Source organism: Parasteatoda tepidariorum, chromosome 7 (assembly GCF_043381705.1).
Source record: "Parasteatoda tepidariorum isolate YZ-2023 chromosome 7, CAS_Ptep_4.0, whole genome shotgun sequence".
NCBI classification, from domain to species: domain Eukaryota; kingdom Metazoa; phylum Arthropoda; class Arachnida; order Araneae; family Theridiidae; genus Parasteatoda; species Parasteatoda tepidariorum.
The window spans coordinates 65439654-65454308 of record NC_092210.1 but is presented as its reverse complement, the minus strand read 5'-3'; the positions used below and the strand labels follow the sequence as shown (position 1 = coordinate 65454308).

The following is a 14655-nucleotide window of genomic DNA, read 5'->3' as shown; positions in this document are numbered from 1 at the left end:
ATGTTCGCATTAATTTTTTCCTTAAAGTTTATTTTGGTTAAATATTGATTATATTGCTTTCAATATTTAAATGTAATATTTTTTCATATTTAATTTGGAAGAGAAATCCTTAATTAGCAATAAGTAAAAGAAATGGTTTCTCATCTTTGAAGGCTTGAAAAATAACTATTTATGAAAGTAGAGATGAAGCATTTAAATGTTCATCGTACACTTATTAAGTTAAATAATCACATGAAAAATACTCTTTTAGATATCAAAAATTAACTTATTTAAAAGAAATAGCCAGAATAGTTTATAGTGCAATAGGTTTAAAAATGAAATTGATATATAATCATGCACAAAAAAAGATAAAAAGGACGGAAATATTTAATATCAACAATAAAAAATATTTAAGATTTTTTTAAGTTGCATTGTTTGACAAATAATAAATAGAAATGGAATTAAATTTGCACATCAACTTTGTTTATCTTTGACCTGTAACTAATATAAAAATTATATAAACTAGGAGGTTTCGCCCCCTGCTCGCTGGCGCTCGCTAACAGAGGAAGAAATATGGTAAATTTAACCATATTCTGGAAGTTTTGATCATGCTTTTTTTTTCTCAGAGTATCATTTCTCTAATAATTTTAGTTTTTAGTACATTTCATACATTTTACTTCAATTAATAACAATTATCAAAATTAATTAAGCATTGTAAGCGTCAATAATTCGACGGTTTTTTTTTTGCTTTAGCCTAAACAAATAAATACCTTTTTCGGTTAATTGTGCTTTTTAATCCATAGATTATTATATTTTGCATTTCCATTAGAACCTATTATCAAAATTAATAAAATACCATTTCTTTCTTTATATGTTTTTAAATTTAAAGTCGGTGTTCCAAATTCTGAGTTGACAACTATCATTGTTCACCTACGTAGCCTTGTAATTTTGAAGCATATTTGCTTTGTGATATTGATGGAGATAAACCGAATTTGCGCTGCACGGAGAGGAAAGCCCCGAAAACACCCCACTGTTTGTCCAACGACAAGATGATTCTAACCCATGATCCGTCTACCACTGATGATATTTTACATCATCACTATGGTCGGTGTGAGTGGGAAGCAGAATTTTCAATTAGCGGCCACTGCTGGGGTTCGAACTTGGGTCACGTCTTTGAGAGGCGAATGCTCTATTTTCTGAGCCACCACTGCTATTTACACATCATTTTATTTTATTTTATTTCATTACCGGCGTTGAACAGTCGACAAAATTTTGAGTTTAAGACAATCAATATTCAACTCCGCAGCCTTGTAATTTTGAACCCAAACTAGAAGACAAAAGTACTTCTGGATCAAGCACTGAGACAAACTAGAATTCTTAGTATACTTTTTAATGAATCTTACCCGGATTATCGTTACATGAAGAAGAAAACGAAAAAAAAAAACAACTCTCAAGGGTGTCCCGATTGCAAGGGAATTCTAACCCACGCTCCATCTACCAATGTGGTGAACCACCTTCCACCCCCAGCGATGGTAACTCCGAACCCGGCTCGCATCGACCACAGCGCTGACGCAAAACATCCTCAGTGGTAGACGGATCATGGGTTAGAGTCCTCTTGCCATCAGGCTAGCCTTGGGAGGTTTTCATGGTTTTCCTCACCATGTAACGCAAATGCGGGTTGATTCCATCAAAAAGTCCCGCATAAAGCAGATTTCTCCCAATACTTAGTCCAGGAGTTCTCTTGTTTTCTGGATTGTGTTCAAAATTACAAGGCTATAGAGTTGAACATTAGTAGTCGTGTATCCAAAAATTAGGTCGGCTGTTCAACAACGGTTATAAAATGAAATAATAGTATTGCGATTTCTAATTCTTCTCGTAAATTGCTTGTACCAATTATCAATTGATTAAACTTTTTAAAACATTCCTTTTTTTCTAAACTTCAATTAGCACTTATTAAAAAAATTAATTTATCATCTTAGACGTCAAATATAGCATGGTATTTTTTTTACGTTTGCTCTGAACGAATTTAAACTATTTCCACATTCTATGTTTTTTAAATATATTTTATTACCGTTGATTTCAAATTACTTTGTCTAATTAGCAAATCCTGCCTAGGCTATCACTTTCACGTCAATCTTTGAATTTATCTGACATAACGAATAAGAAATAATTATAAATTAATGAAGATACAATAAACTCCTTTTTTTAATGAAAGATATAAGGTATCAAATGTCACTGATGTTACCTTTAAAATATTGAAAAAATAGAATCGCCTCCTATTTATTTTTTATCAATGGCTAGTTTTGAATCTTTGAGAATATTCTATGTTTCAAATATATCTTCCGAATGATTTAGCTGAAGCTTTTGAATGATTTTTAGGATCTTAAACTTGAATCAGTACGCTTGGTACGCTTTTGGCTTGGAAAATAACCCTGTTGCAAACTTAACACAACTACTTAAATTTTACCATAGGGTGGTTAATCATGCCGGAACGATATAAGAGCTACGCTTCGTTTCTAGCTATTTATCAAAGTTAGCTATTATCGTTTCTAGCTATTAACCAGATATTATCCAAACAATTGCTAAATAAATTTATTTTGTTATTAAAATATTTCGATTTAACCGTGAAATCATTTGCAGTGGATAAAAAGTTTTTTTAAAAAAAATGATACGTTTGTATACATAAAGTAATGTAAAAGTTTTGACTGAGACTTCAGAATTATAGTTAAAATAACAAATATACAGACGCAGAAAAATTACTATTAGCCAGATACTATTAAAATTCAAATGAATTTATTTGTTTTCAAAACTCACACTGTTTTTGAAACGTTAAATGATAACAGTTGAGTTATACTTTTACATTATTTTATATAAAAAATTCATCATAAGCTTGTACAAAATCTTTATAACGAAATACCGTGAATTGCACACACACTAAACAAACGTTAAAGTATTATTAAACAATGTACCAATTTTCTATTTTTGTACACAACCCTGTAAAAAGAAAGTTCTTAAACATTCATTATAAAAAAATTAGCAAGTATCTAACATGCATTAAATCTTCTAATAATAACTAAATAGCAGAAGTCACGCACTAAAGATAACGCAATTTTGGGTACTCTGATCTTTAACGTGATATCGTTAAATAATTGCGCACCAAGCAGGAATGTTACATTTGATATTTAAGTGATTTAATGTAAATTTTTTAAGCGGTAATCACGGAAATATAACTCAAGAAAACCCAATAAAGTGAAAGAAAAGTAGTAAATAAATGAAAAAAATTTCATATTTAAGAACTTAATCAGTATAGGTATGCCAGTTCCTTATAGTGAAAAAAGATGGAAGTTAGCCCATTGTAGACGTGGGACGAAGCCATTCATCTTCAAAAATTATTTCGTTAAAAAGTTCTTAAAATTGGATTTTCTTTTAATTCAAAATGCTTCAAACAAAAAACAAAAGTTCAATGTTAACGCATGGTCTTAAAAGTTTTTTAGAAATTATTCATAATCATTCATTCTTATTTTTATTCATATTGCTCTATTAATTTAGTAAGGAATTAATTACACAAAAATATGGCTCGTGTTATCCTCACTTTAGTAAGGTTTAAAAAAATTATGACCTTCCTTGTCTGCCCCATTTTGTAAAGAACGTGTAACATGCGGCATCACTACTGTGAAAAATACCGGATCAAATTTCTGTATAAGTACTATGTAAACGGCACTATGGTTGCATTATTCGTAAACTCTATTTTTACCGTAAAACGTTATACCTTAATTTTTGCAGTAATATTTAATTAAAGTAATTCAATGATTTTATGGATATTATTACTGCAGAAATTATAGTTATCAGATAATAGATCTTAATCCGTAACTTATTACAATAAATTTGGTATTTACAGAAAAAGGTACGGGCACCCTGAGTGCCTGTGATTTTTACCGTAATTTGATATGGAATTTTTTGCAGTGACTGCCAAATATACTAAATACTCGCATTTATTTCAATTATTTTAATTCAAAATGTTAGTTTCGTCCGCTACAAGAATATTTATAATATTATATTAACCAATATACAAATTTATTTTTAACCATTATAAAAAGGCAAATCTAAATGTAAACAGAGATTTAGATCATTTGATTAAAAAAGACTTCTGTCAGAAAAAATTAAGAGATAACTAGCTGATAAACTCTGAACATGAGGTAATAGTTAAGGAGAGCGAATTTGGAATAAAGAAAGAAAGGCGAGGAAACTGATTAAAACTGGAGCTTTTAATACGAGGAATGTTTTTTCAGTAAGGGCGGTTTGAAAATAAAAACTAAACGGAAGCAAATTTTCAAGAAGCAAATTTATTTTCAGATTCTACATACGGTTATCCTTTTTCTCAGCATAGTTGCCATGTTTGTTTAAACACTTATCATACCTACAACTAAATTTAGAATACCCTCTTCATACAAAATTGCCGTCTGCTCCGTTAACCAAAAGGTCAGGGGCTTTTTCTCGTATTCGTCATCGTGGTAGTGATTGCCGAAAAATAGATGTTTGAAACATCGGAAAGGCTGAAAGTGATTCAGCGCAAGGTCTGGGTTGTTCGGAGGGGTGGTCAAAACTTCCCAACCAAAAGACTATAATATAGTTGGCATCTGAGGTACGGACAGTGATTCTGTCATAGAGTAGCCGAATTCCCAGTCAGCATGGCAGGGAATTTTTGTACTTCACATATCGTAACTACAAATCTACCAGTGAATGTAGGCAGCAAACAGGTTTTTCGCCGACTAAAAACACATCACTGACGTATCTAGTGAGCGGCGGTTGCTAAATTTGAACATTTTAAAAACACAGAACTGATAGTATAATTTACTTACACAGCTGCAACTGAGCTCGGTAGTTTCCAATGAATTCCGGAACGCGACGCAACACTAGCTGCGACTCATGCGTCGCCTATTAGTGTATGCAACAAATCGGCCCTAACTTAAAAAACAACCCTCGAAATCAAAAGGAATTGTTAATATTGTATTAAATAAACAAAAATGAGTATATACATGATTCAAGGCAAATTGTAAAAATGAGGATTATCAGTTATAACGATGATTCTTTCGCTATAAAATCCACTCACTTTATTTTTAAAAAAAATCCAGCAAACTCACGTCTTTGTGGGAAACAATAAATATTAACTTCATTTTGAATTAATACTGATAGCTGCGAAAACCTGACTCGCCTTACTTCCACCTTACATCATTCAAAATTTTGTTTATCTGCCTCACATTACTTTCAAATTTTACCGATTCGTTTTAAAGAATATCTTCTTATAAACAATGAACCTGATCTGTATCTAGCAGCATCTGATTTTCAATTACGTATATTGTCCGTCCTTCATTACAATTATTAGTTTTTCAGCGGGAATGTCAGCGATTTTATTTATATTATTTTGAAATCAGTTTTAAAAATAATCTCGTATGACTACTATATTGTGTCTGTTTTTTTTAAACGAAACATGTTTAAATTTAGTTAAATTACCTTTAAGTTAGTCACAATATGAATTTATCTTCTATAGTTGAAGTTCAGATTTTTTAAATGTTTATCTTCAAAATATAAGCAATATTTCAGACTTTATGAAAAGTATGCCTACTGAAAGATGTTTGCCAGTTTTGAACGAAATGATACTTACTTGTTTCTTTTATTACGAGTATAGTGACTTTGATCTTTCTCAATTTCGTTCTATATTGAAAAATGTCGTGAAATATAGTAAAGTTTCGGTCTATATTAAAAGTTCTTAAAAATTAAAAAGTAAATTTATTAAAGTTGAAGAAAAACAGATTTTTTACAAGGGACCGTTGTTAATTATTACTTTTTTTCGAAATTCTTATTTACTTTTTAGTTATTTTAAAAACCCGATTAATGGAGCAATATAGATTATTTAGCCGGGTGAGAAAAGTTAATGCTTCTTAAGTATTTTAAATTGTTTTATTTTATTCATTATTTTACCTGTAGACGCAGACTGAACATCTTTTTACTTAAATACTTAATACAAGTAAATATAATTTTTAAAAATTAAATGCAATTTAAGGTGTAACTATAATATGTGAAGTTTAAAAATTGTAAAATAGTAATTAAATGTCTTAACCTTACAATTTTTCTTAATAAGATAATACCACGTGATTATTTTAAAAGAACATATTTTCAGATTTCGCCTTCATATTTGAATTATAATTAAATTCAAAGAGTAATAGTAATGAATATGTAAATACCATTAAATAAGGGGAAAGAAAATTAAGAATATACAAAAACAATAAAATAGGATAGTGAGAGAAACAATACCACTTTTGGAAAATTAGCCTTTAGTAAGAGCTCATTTTACTGACAGTAGTTACGATTACTAAAGCTGCATTTCAGTATTGATCTTTAGCAGGAGTAGAATGATATCCATCGAAGCCCAAAAAAATTGCAAAATATCAATTTTATAAATGTATTAATAGTTTATGCTTATAAGTAGGTCGAAAATTATCATTTATTGACTGTATTTTTTACATATTTTTCAGAAGTATTTTTAAAATATATCAACGTGAACACAGTTCATGAGTTTGTGCATTTTGACAAAATTGGTTCTAGCTTTTTCAATTCCTTTGTCCTATCAAATTTCACTTTCATGTCCAAATTTATAATAGATTTTTCATTTATTTTTATTTGAATTTGTTACAGGAATTTGATTTTTTACTTTATTTGATTCAATATTACTTATAAAACCAATGTACACTACTCCAGAGACATAGATTGAAATGACATGCTCTAAAATAAAATTTTATCTATGTTTTCCTTATCAACTCATCACTTAAAAATGTCTTGATTTGCCTTGATTCTTATCAATGTCTGAGAAATCTCTAAATCTTCCAATTCTGAACCACAAAGAGTTTCTAAGCAGGCTTTTTGTATTGTTATGTATCTTTCATGCATGGTACTATGAGCAAAGCAAAATTTGCAAATGAGAAAAATGAAGAGAATGCCTACTTTTCTTTACTCAATTGGTAACAACAAACGTATCTTAGTAAATATATTAATCACAGAAATGAGGGAAGAAAAGCTATCAATCGCAAGAAGCTATTCAATAAAATTGTTGGGAGCTCATTGGAAAATTTCTTTGATGTTCAATTTCTATCATTGAAAAATAACGTAAAAAAAAGTATAAGCCCCCTGTTTGAGAGTCATGACTTTTTCAGAAAGAATTTATTCCTCTTTAGTAAGAATTACAACAAAAGAGAAAAGTATTGATAATAAATGAATGCATGTGTAGCATTTGCGTAGCGATAACCTTTGTCGCTAGTTCCTTCATATTCAACAGAAATTCCCCCTTTTTTATTTCAACCGAAATAACTGTCATTATAGCAATTGAATGGCATGCATACACATAACTCTATGAATCATATGAAAACTAAAAATAGAACTCTTAAAATGACATTTTTTTGAAACTGAAACAGTTGGCTTAAAACTAATATTTCAATTTCAAAATTAAATTTTGAATTTGATGCATACGACATGAACATATTACCTTTTTAAAAATTCGTAAATATTGTAGTCGTCTAACAAAAATTGGATTTTTGGTGAATTGTATTACAAACGAGAGAAAAGTTAGCAAATTATATCAAATTTTTAAAAATCTTGAAAAAAAACTAAATAACCATAGAAACGGAATCAAACTGAAAGAAAATAAAATGATTTATGATGTAATTTTTTTATTTATGAAAAAATATAATTCAGACTTTAATTTCTTGTTAAATTAAAACTCAAAATACAAGTTTCATTTTTGAGTTAGAGGCATGTAAACAGTTAATAAGAAAATCATATAATTTTCTTGTCCAATGAGAAAGCACAATCGATGGAAATTATTCGTTTTTGGTAGATACTGGCACAATTATCATCAATAAGATGCTAAACTATTTATTAATTTTGAATAATTTGTAGTTTTTCCTATTATCAATATCTGAATTACCACGTTAATAGAAAAGTATTATTTAATAATCCATTCATTAAATCGAGAAATACCTTCAATTGTCAGTTAAAAAATCTAACTTTTTCATAGATTATTAAATATTATTTTTTAGTAACTTTATGTTATAAAGAATTATTTTTTTTTATTTGTATTAAATACGTTATTCTTAGAACGTTTCAAACTGGAACAAATTCTTTTTTTTCTTAAGATTTTATGTGTTAACAGTTTCGATTCTCTGACCCGGCATGCTTTCAATCCTTCCGGATTCCTTCAAGTTTATCTTGTTTTAAAGAGCTTTTTAAATATAGTCTTTAAAATATATTTTGATTACCCATACATGGGATAAAAAAAAGTTTTCTGAATAATTAAATTTTTTGTGAGAAAATTAGTATTTCTGAGGAATTAAGGAATATCTTCTAAATGTGGTTGATTAGTAACTGAGAAAACTAAAAGCAATAATCCTAATATGCAAAAAGGTTTTCTTTCTTTTTCTCAAAAGGTAGATATATTTTTTTTTCTCAAAAAATACATTAAAAAGACTTTTTCCTCTTTTAAAAATCTAAAAGAATTTTTTCCTCTCTTATTCAGAAATGTTCCATTTTGCTAATAAACTCTCTCAGAATATTATTAATCTTTTTTTTTTTTCTTGTATAAATTCCGAAAATGCCTTTTTTATTCAAAGTGTGACAAATACATATACCCCTCAAGTTCTAAAATAAAAGTCTCTATTAAAATGCTACTTTTTATATATTCATGTAACAGATAATTTTTCAACTGATACTCACCAGTTACCAGAGTAACTGCCCAAGCAAATACAATGATAGCGGAGATCATTTTATAATTTAAATAAATATCCCAAGTGAAATATCGTGCTCACAATATTCCTTCAACTGCCATAAAAAGTTACGTCACTCTGCCTGTATCACCGATGTCTGCGCAACTCGTTTTGAGAACTGTCATCGCGAGAAAATATACTCTAACGTCCTAGACTTCTTTCATTTTTAAGATGCGAGAAGGAGAAAACCGTCTCACAGGCGTTCGCTATCGAGAAAGTAGGAACGAAGAACTGGTGGGGCAAAAGCCTGCCTGTTGCAAGTGGAAAGAGATGTCATACAGCGCCCTCTGCCTGTCCTGTCTGGGTGCGTTTTAGATGCATCTCCCGCCTTCGGCTGACACGTTTCTCTGTCAAATTACTGTAAGTGAGAAAAAGAGCGAAGAAAATGACATCTTCCTAACAGCGGCCGGAAAACTCTTTAGTAGGAGAGTACAAGAAAATAGAAAGGCAAAACGTGTTTGTGTTAGTTCAAAATTTGAATGGAAGCTATTATAGGTGAAGAGTAAAACATTTGCTATATCTATATTATTGAAAGATTTATTTAAAAACGAAAGTCAAGAAGAAGGCAGTATTAAAATAAATGTTTTTCTCCCTGGTGAACTGAGAAATTATTCATTCAATTACATGGATCTTTTTTTAATTAAAAAAACTTTAAAACAAATAATTATCACCAAAATTCCATGACGATTAAAGAGCCATTCAAAATGTTTGTGCATTCGAAGAAAAGAATAATAATAATATATTTAGAAAACTGCATCAAAATCCCTTGTGTTTCAAATAATAGTATTTTATCAATATTGCCCATTTTGAAAATGGGCGTAATTCTCAACTAGATCAACAACAAAATCATAATCACAAATAAAGAGTTGTAAGTGTGAGAATTAAAATGTAGTGTAATGAGATCAAACTAAAAAAAAAGCAGACAAGAATTTTGGAATTTCTTGGAGTTGATTGTTTCTTATACAGAGTTTTTTTTATATGTTTCATAGTACAATGCTAATGTGGGATAACAATAACCCAATAGGTTCAAAGGGTCACAAAGTGTGAGGTTTGAACAGATTGGATAATTTGGTATCACCGAATTTGGAAAAGGGTCGAAACTAAAAATAAATTAAAGATTAAAGATGAAAACGATAAAGTCATGCTATATCCAAACAATATATATGATTTAATACAGTAAGCTGATGTTTCCAATAAGAAAAACTAATAAATTCACATTTATGCATGACCATAACAATAATTGAAAGGTACTCACCCTGCACACACAGGACATTTTAAAAGACAACCATCAAAAGAAACACACATTTTTAACTTGCGTTTAAGATTTATTTAAGAAAAATATCTATCAACATAACTAGTGGAAAGACTTTTTTAAAACAATTTTTAACATTAGGAACACCTTTAATAGAAATGGGTGACGAATGAAATTAAAACACAGAAGGCGTCATAGATAAAAGTAAATTATAAAAGAACGAGTAATTTTAAGGTTAAAATAAATATGGAAAGAAAGCTTAAATTCGAGAAGGTTTTTTTTTAATGTTAAAGAAAATTAAAGGTATAAAATGTTGATTTTAAATTTACAGAAATTGATTGCAGCTATGGATTTAATTTAAAATAAAGGTTAAGAAAAAAAAATGTAAAAAGAAATCCCTCGATACGGACCGAAGTCCGCATCGCGGAGAATTTACAAAAGGGTAACCTGCCCGAAGGCTGGAGAAAAAGAGAATGTATTAAAAAAGACATAAAAATTCCTTAACTGGTATAGGACCAGAAAAATTACTGCCAATTAAAATTAAAGAGGCGGAGAGTTTGAAATTTAAAGGAAAGAGATTGGTTAATTAGCCCCCTAAAATTAAAAGAAGAAAAAGAAAGGCGTGAATAGAGGGGTTGGTTGACTTCCCCCCCAGGAAGTGCGATGACCGCATTGACCACGAGAAAGGTCACCAAGAAAGTTAAAATTGCTAAATTGAAAAAAGGAATAACGTTTAAAGAAAATTTAAAGGGTTAGGTATAATTAGAAATAAAATTGTCACGTTACATTAAGTGCAAATGTGACGTAGAGTATATTTTTAAGTGCCTTTTACTGAAAGATTGTTTATTTAGAAATACAGAATTGTTAAAAATAAAAATTCGCACTTGCATTTTACATTTCAAGAAGCACCAAGGATTTAAAGTGAAGTCATCAATAAAATATTTTGCGTTGTTCTCTGAAGGGCAGTCTCAATAATTCCCATTTCTGAATAAAAGAAAACAGCGTTGGCCATTTAGTTCAGACACTTAATTTTTTTTCCACCATATGTATTGAAATGTGAAAATTCAATAATTTGAAATTTGAATACTTAAAAAGCTGGAACAAAACTACCGTGTCAGAATTCACTTTGCATAAAAAAATGAGTTTAAAAAACATTAAAATCGTCATTTTATGTTTGCGTCGAAAATATCTAAAATAAATTGTAGTTCAGAAGAAAATTTAATCTAGTAATATACATATATATTTTGAATAATGATTTAACACTTTCGTACTCTTATTTTTTTTTCTCTAGCGCAATCTTAATGAAATTTTTCTAAGAAGTAAAATCTGAATTTAGGAAGGATGATGGGATTTGTTACTTCCAATCATCCGCTCCAATATTACTTAGAAAAACAATATTCTACAGGCATCGAATTGAATAAAATGCTCTAAATTATTTTCATTTATAATTTCCATATAAAGAAAAAAAAAACTCCTGGTTCATCAGTATCTAACTCAGCGATTCTTAACCTTTTTCTTGGGGCGGTACACTTTGAACGATTTTGAAATTTGACGAGTACACTGTGTTAAATAGTTTGTGATAATAATTTTGAATGTGAAATAAAATATTATGTACGATAAAAGCACGTTTTTTAAGGGAATAATTATTTCTTTCGATTAATTTTTAATTAGTTAGTAACAGTTATTTTTGTTTTGCTAGTTTTTAATTGTTAGCTTGCTTTCTATAGCTATTAACTGTTATTTTTTGTGATTTCTTGTTAACTAGTATTTTTTCTGATTATTAATTGTTAGCTTATTTTTTTGTTAGCTATCCTTTGTTGATTTGTTCTTATAACTATTAATTGCATCGCTTTCTTTAATGATAAGCTTTCATTTTCGTTTGAAAGTTATAATTTAGCTGGCTTTCCTTAGTTAATTAATAATTTTAATAGTCATTAAATTTTCAACTTATTTCACCATTTTTTAAAATTGTCAAACACAATTTAAACACTTCATTCTAATTTTGACTTAAGATTATACTATAGTATAAAAATTGGCGTTTATTTGTAGAATTGCTCATATGAGCAATTCTACAAATAAACGCAAATCAGGCGGCCAAACAAAACTTTTTTTGGGGGGGGGTGTTATATAATGTATGATATTATGTATATAATAGTATATGTATATACACTTTTCTTTAATTTAAACTTTGCTCATAATAAAAAAAAGCATTATAATTTTTATTGTATCATTTCTAATACTTATCGGCGCATTTTAAGAATTTGGCGGCACACAGAAGTGCCGCGGCACAGTGGTTGAGAATCACTGCTCTAACTAAAAATTATCTAAATTTTCAAAATTTGAATGGAGAAATGTTTCTAAGAAGTCTATGGCTTGTATCGTTAGGCATTTTTTAAACATGGTGCTAAGGGCAAACAAAATTTGTAAATGAGGCAAATTAAAAAAGGGAGCACTTTTCTTTAGTTCATTCAGCAAAATTTGTCGCTGAAATATTATAAGTCACAACTATCAGAAAAGAAAAGCTATCAAGAATCTACAAAGTAAGGTGAAACAACGTTAAAGAGCACAAAAAATATCCTTATATTTCCCTCTATCTTTATATTTCTCCTGTTTGGAAATCTATGATTAAACCTAACTAACCCCCCCCCCTCGTTTTGTTCCTTGCTTCCTATTCGTCGTCACCCATTCACCCTTCCCTCCTATTGGCCGTTGCTCTAAACCCTCTTGTGCCTTCATCTTTCTATATATATTTACCCTGTTCTCTTATTTCTTTCTGTTGCACTGATGAAGGTTGCCTTTTGAGCATCCGAAACAGCTGTCTGCCTTTTATATTTTTTGTGCTCTTTAACGTTGTTTTACCTTACTTTGTAGTTCAGCACAAAGGTCGCCCTTATGTGTATTTATCAAGAATCTATTCAATACGTATAGGCCTTCAATACATTGAAGACCCCTTCGAAGTTAATTTTCAATTCTGACTTCAAATAACACAAATAAAGTATTATACGCCCTGAAATCCACACCTTATCAAAAATAATTCATTATCAACAGTTAGAATTTCACTAATTGGGTATGAATAAGTGCATACTTTATATTAATTTCTAAGTGTTGTGATAACATCTCTCACTCTATTATCATCCACCTGAAAATTCACGTTTCTAGTCTTCATGGCAAAAATAAATTTAAAATAGACGCATTCACTCCCCTTTTTTTATACGAACATAACTAATTATCTTGAATAAATTTCACAACGCCAATTAAATGAAATGCACTCAACATAACTTAATGAAATCGTTGAGTTCTAAGAATAGAAACTCCAATGTTCTAAAAATTGGTATTGAATCAACAGAAGATAATTTTATATCTTTAAGAGCTTATAAGTATTAAAGTTGTATTATAAAATCTGCATTTTTGGTAAATTATATTACAGGCGAATGAAAAATTTACAAATTGTATCAAATTTCTAAAATTGATAAATTGTACAGCAATTGAACCAAACTAAATACAAAAATACTTCCTCGTGTAAAGTTTAAATGAATGTAAAATAATATTGTTCAGAATTTAATTTCTTATAAAATTCATACTATAATTGTAACATTGTCAGAAAATTAGTTCAGAGGTTAATTTTTATTTAAAAATGATTGAAATACCTTCTTTAAAATTTACTGATTTCGTGCTTCTGAAAATTTACTGATTAAACTGTGATCTTTTAATACATCAAATAAACAGGTAGTTTCACCAATCTTAAAGACCATATGGTTAATATTAATAGTTCGGTCGGACATTTATCAAATTTTGTATCACCGTGATCTTACTTATATTGAACAAACTAAACGCACCCTTAAACTTCAATTTAACATGAAAAATATGTCTAAAATTAGGACATCAACCAATCTTCCATTGCTCTGCATAGTTGGAATTCAAGTCACAGGTTTAATTTACTGCCACTAAAATAATTTAATACTGCTCTTCACCTTCTGAACTCGATTTTTGGGAGTCATTTTACATTTCCATCTATTCTAATGATCTTTCAAGTATCCCACCATTTCCCAATAATTCCAAGTTCATTTTAACATAATGTGTTGTCCCCTGGGGTACCCACCAAATTTCCCCACACCTGTTTCTTATCTCCCCATTGTTATTTCTTTGTTCAAACATCCTCCTTTGCCGCTATTGGCTAAACAACTTTATTGTGCTGCGTTGAGGAGAACTCCTCCAGACTAAAAATCTGGGGCTGTCTGCTGCTATGGTAACAAGTGAGAGCACATTTCTAATGGGGGTGCAATGGAGGAATGAAGATGTCGCTTGGTTTACTTGCGTTGACCTATGCTTAGATCAAGACAAAACTATTCACCCCACACCCCTATTCAAAGTGACTTTTCCTCGTGACCATGGTACCCGTCACGACTAATGTCTGCAGGATGTGAAAGTCGCACTATACACGTGATCGTCTCTTTACTTTTCTACATTCATTTGGTGCTTAGAGAATGAAGAAGGTTCTTGTTCATACATAGAACTGATGCTATATTATAAATTCATAATTCTTTTCTCACGTTGTTTTTTGGTTTAGCACATAGCATAAAGTATTAATCTTTCCTTTGTTTGAAAATATGT

The 14655-nt window shown here is 29.7% G+C and overlaps 1 protein-coding gene across 1 annotated transcript in view; it reads right to left on the bottom strand.

Annotated features, from left to right (window-relative positions):
• Positions 1 to 9051, bottom strand: part of LOC107455655 (neural cell adhesion molecule 1-like) — a 98286-nt gene extending 89235 nt beyond the window's left edge. The window contains exon 1 of the mRNA XM_071183530.1: positions 8743 to 9051. Coding sequence (XP_071039631.1) covers positions 8743 to 8791 — 49 coding nt within the window. The 5' untranslated portion in view covers positions 8792 to 9051. The remainder of the gene's footprint in view (positions 1 to 8742) is intronic.
• Between the last annotated feature and the right edge of the window lie 5604 nt (positions 9052 to 14655).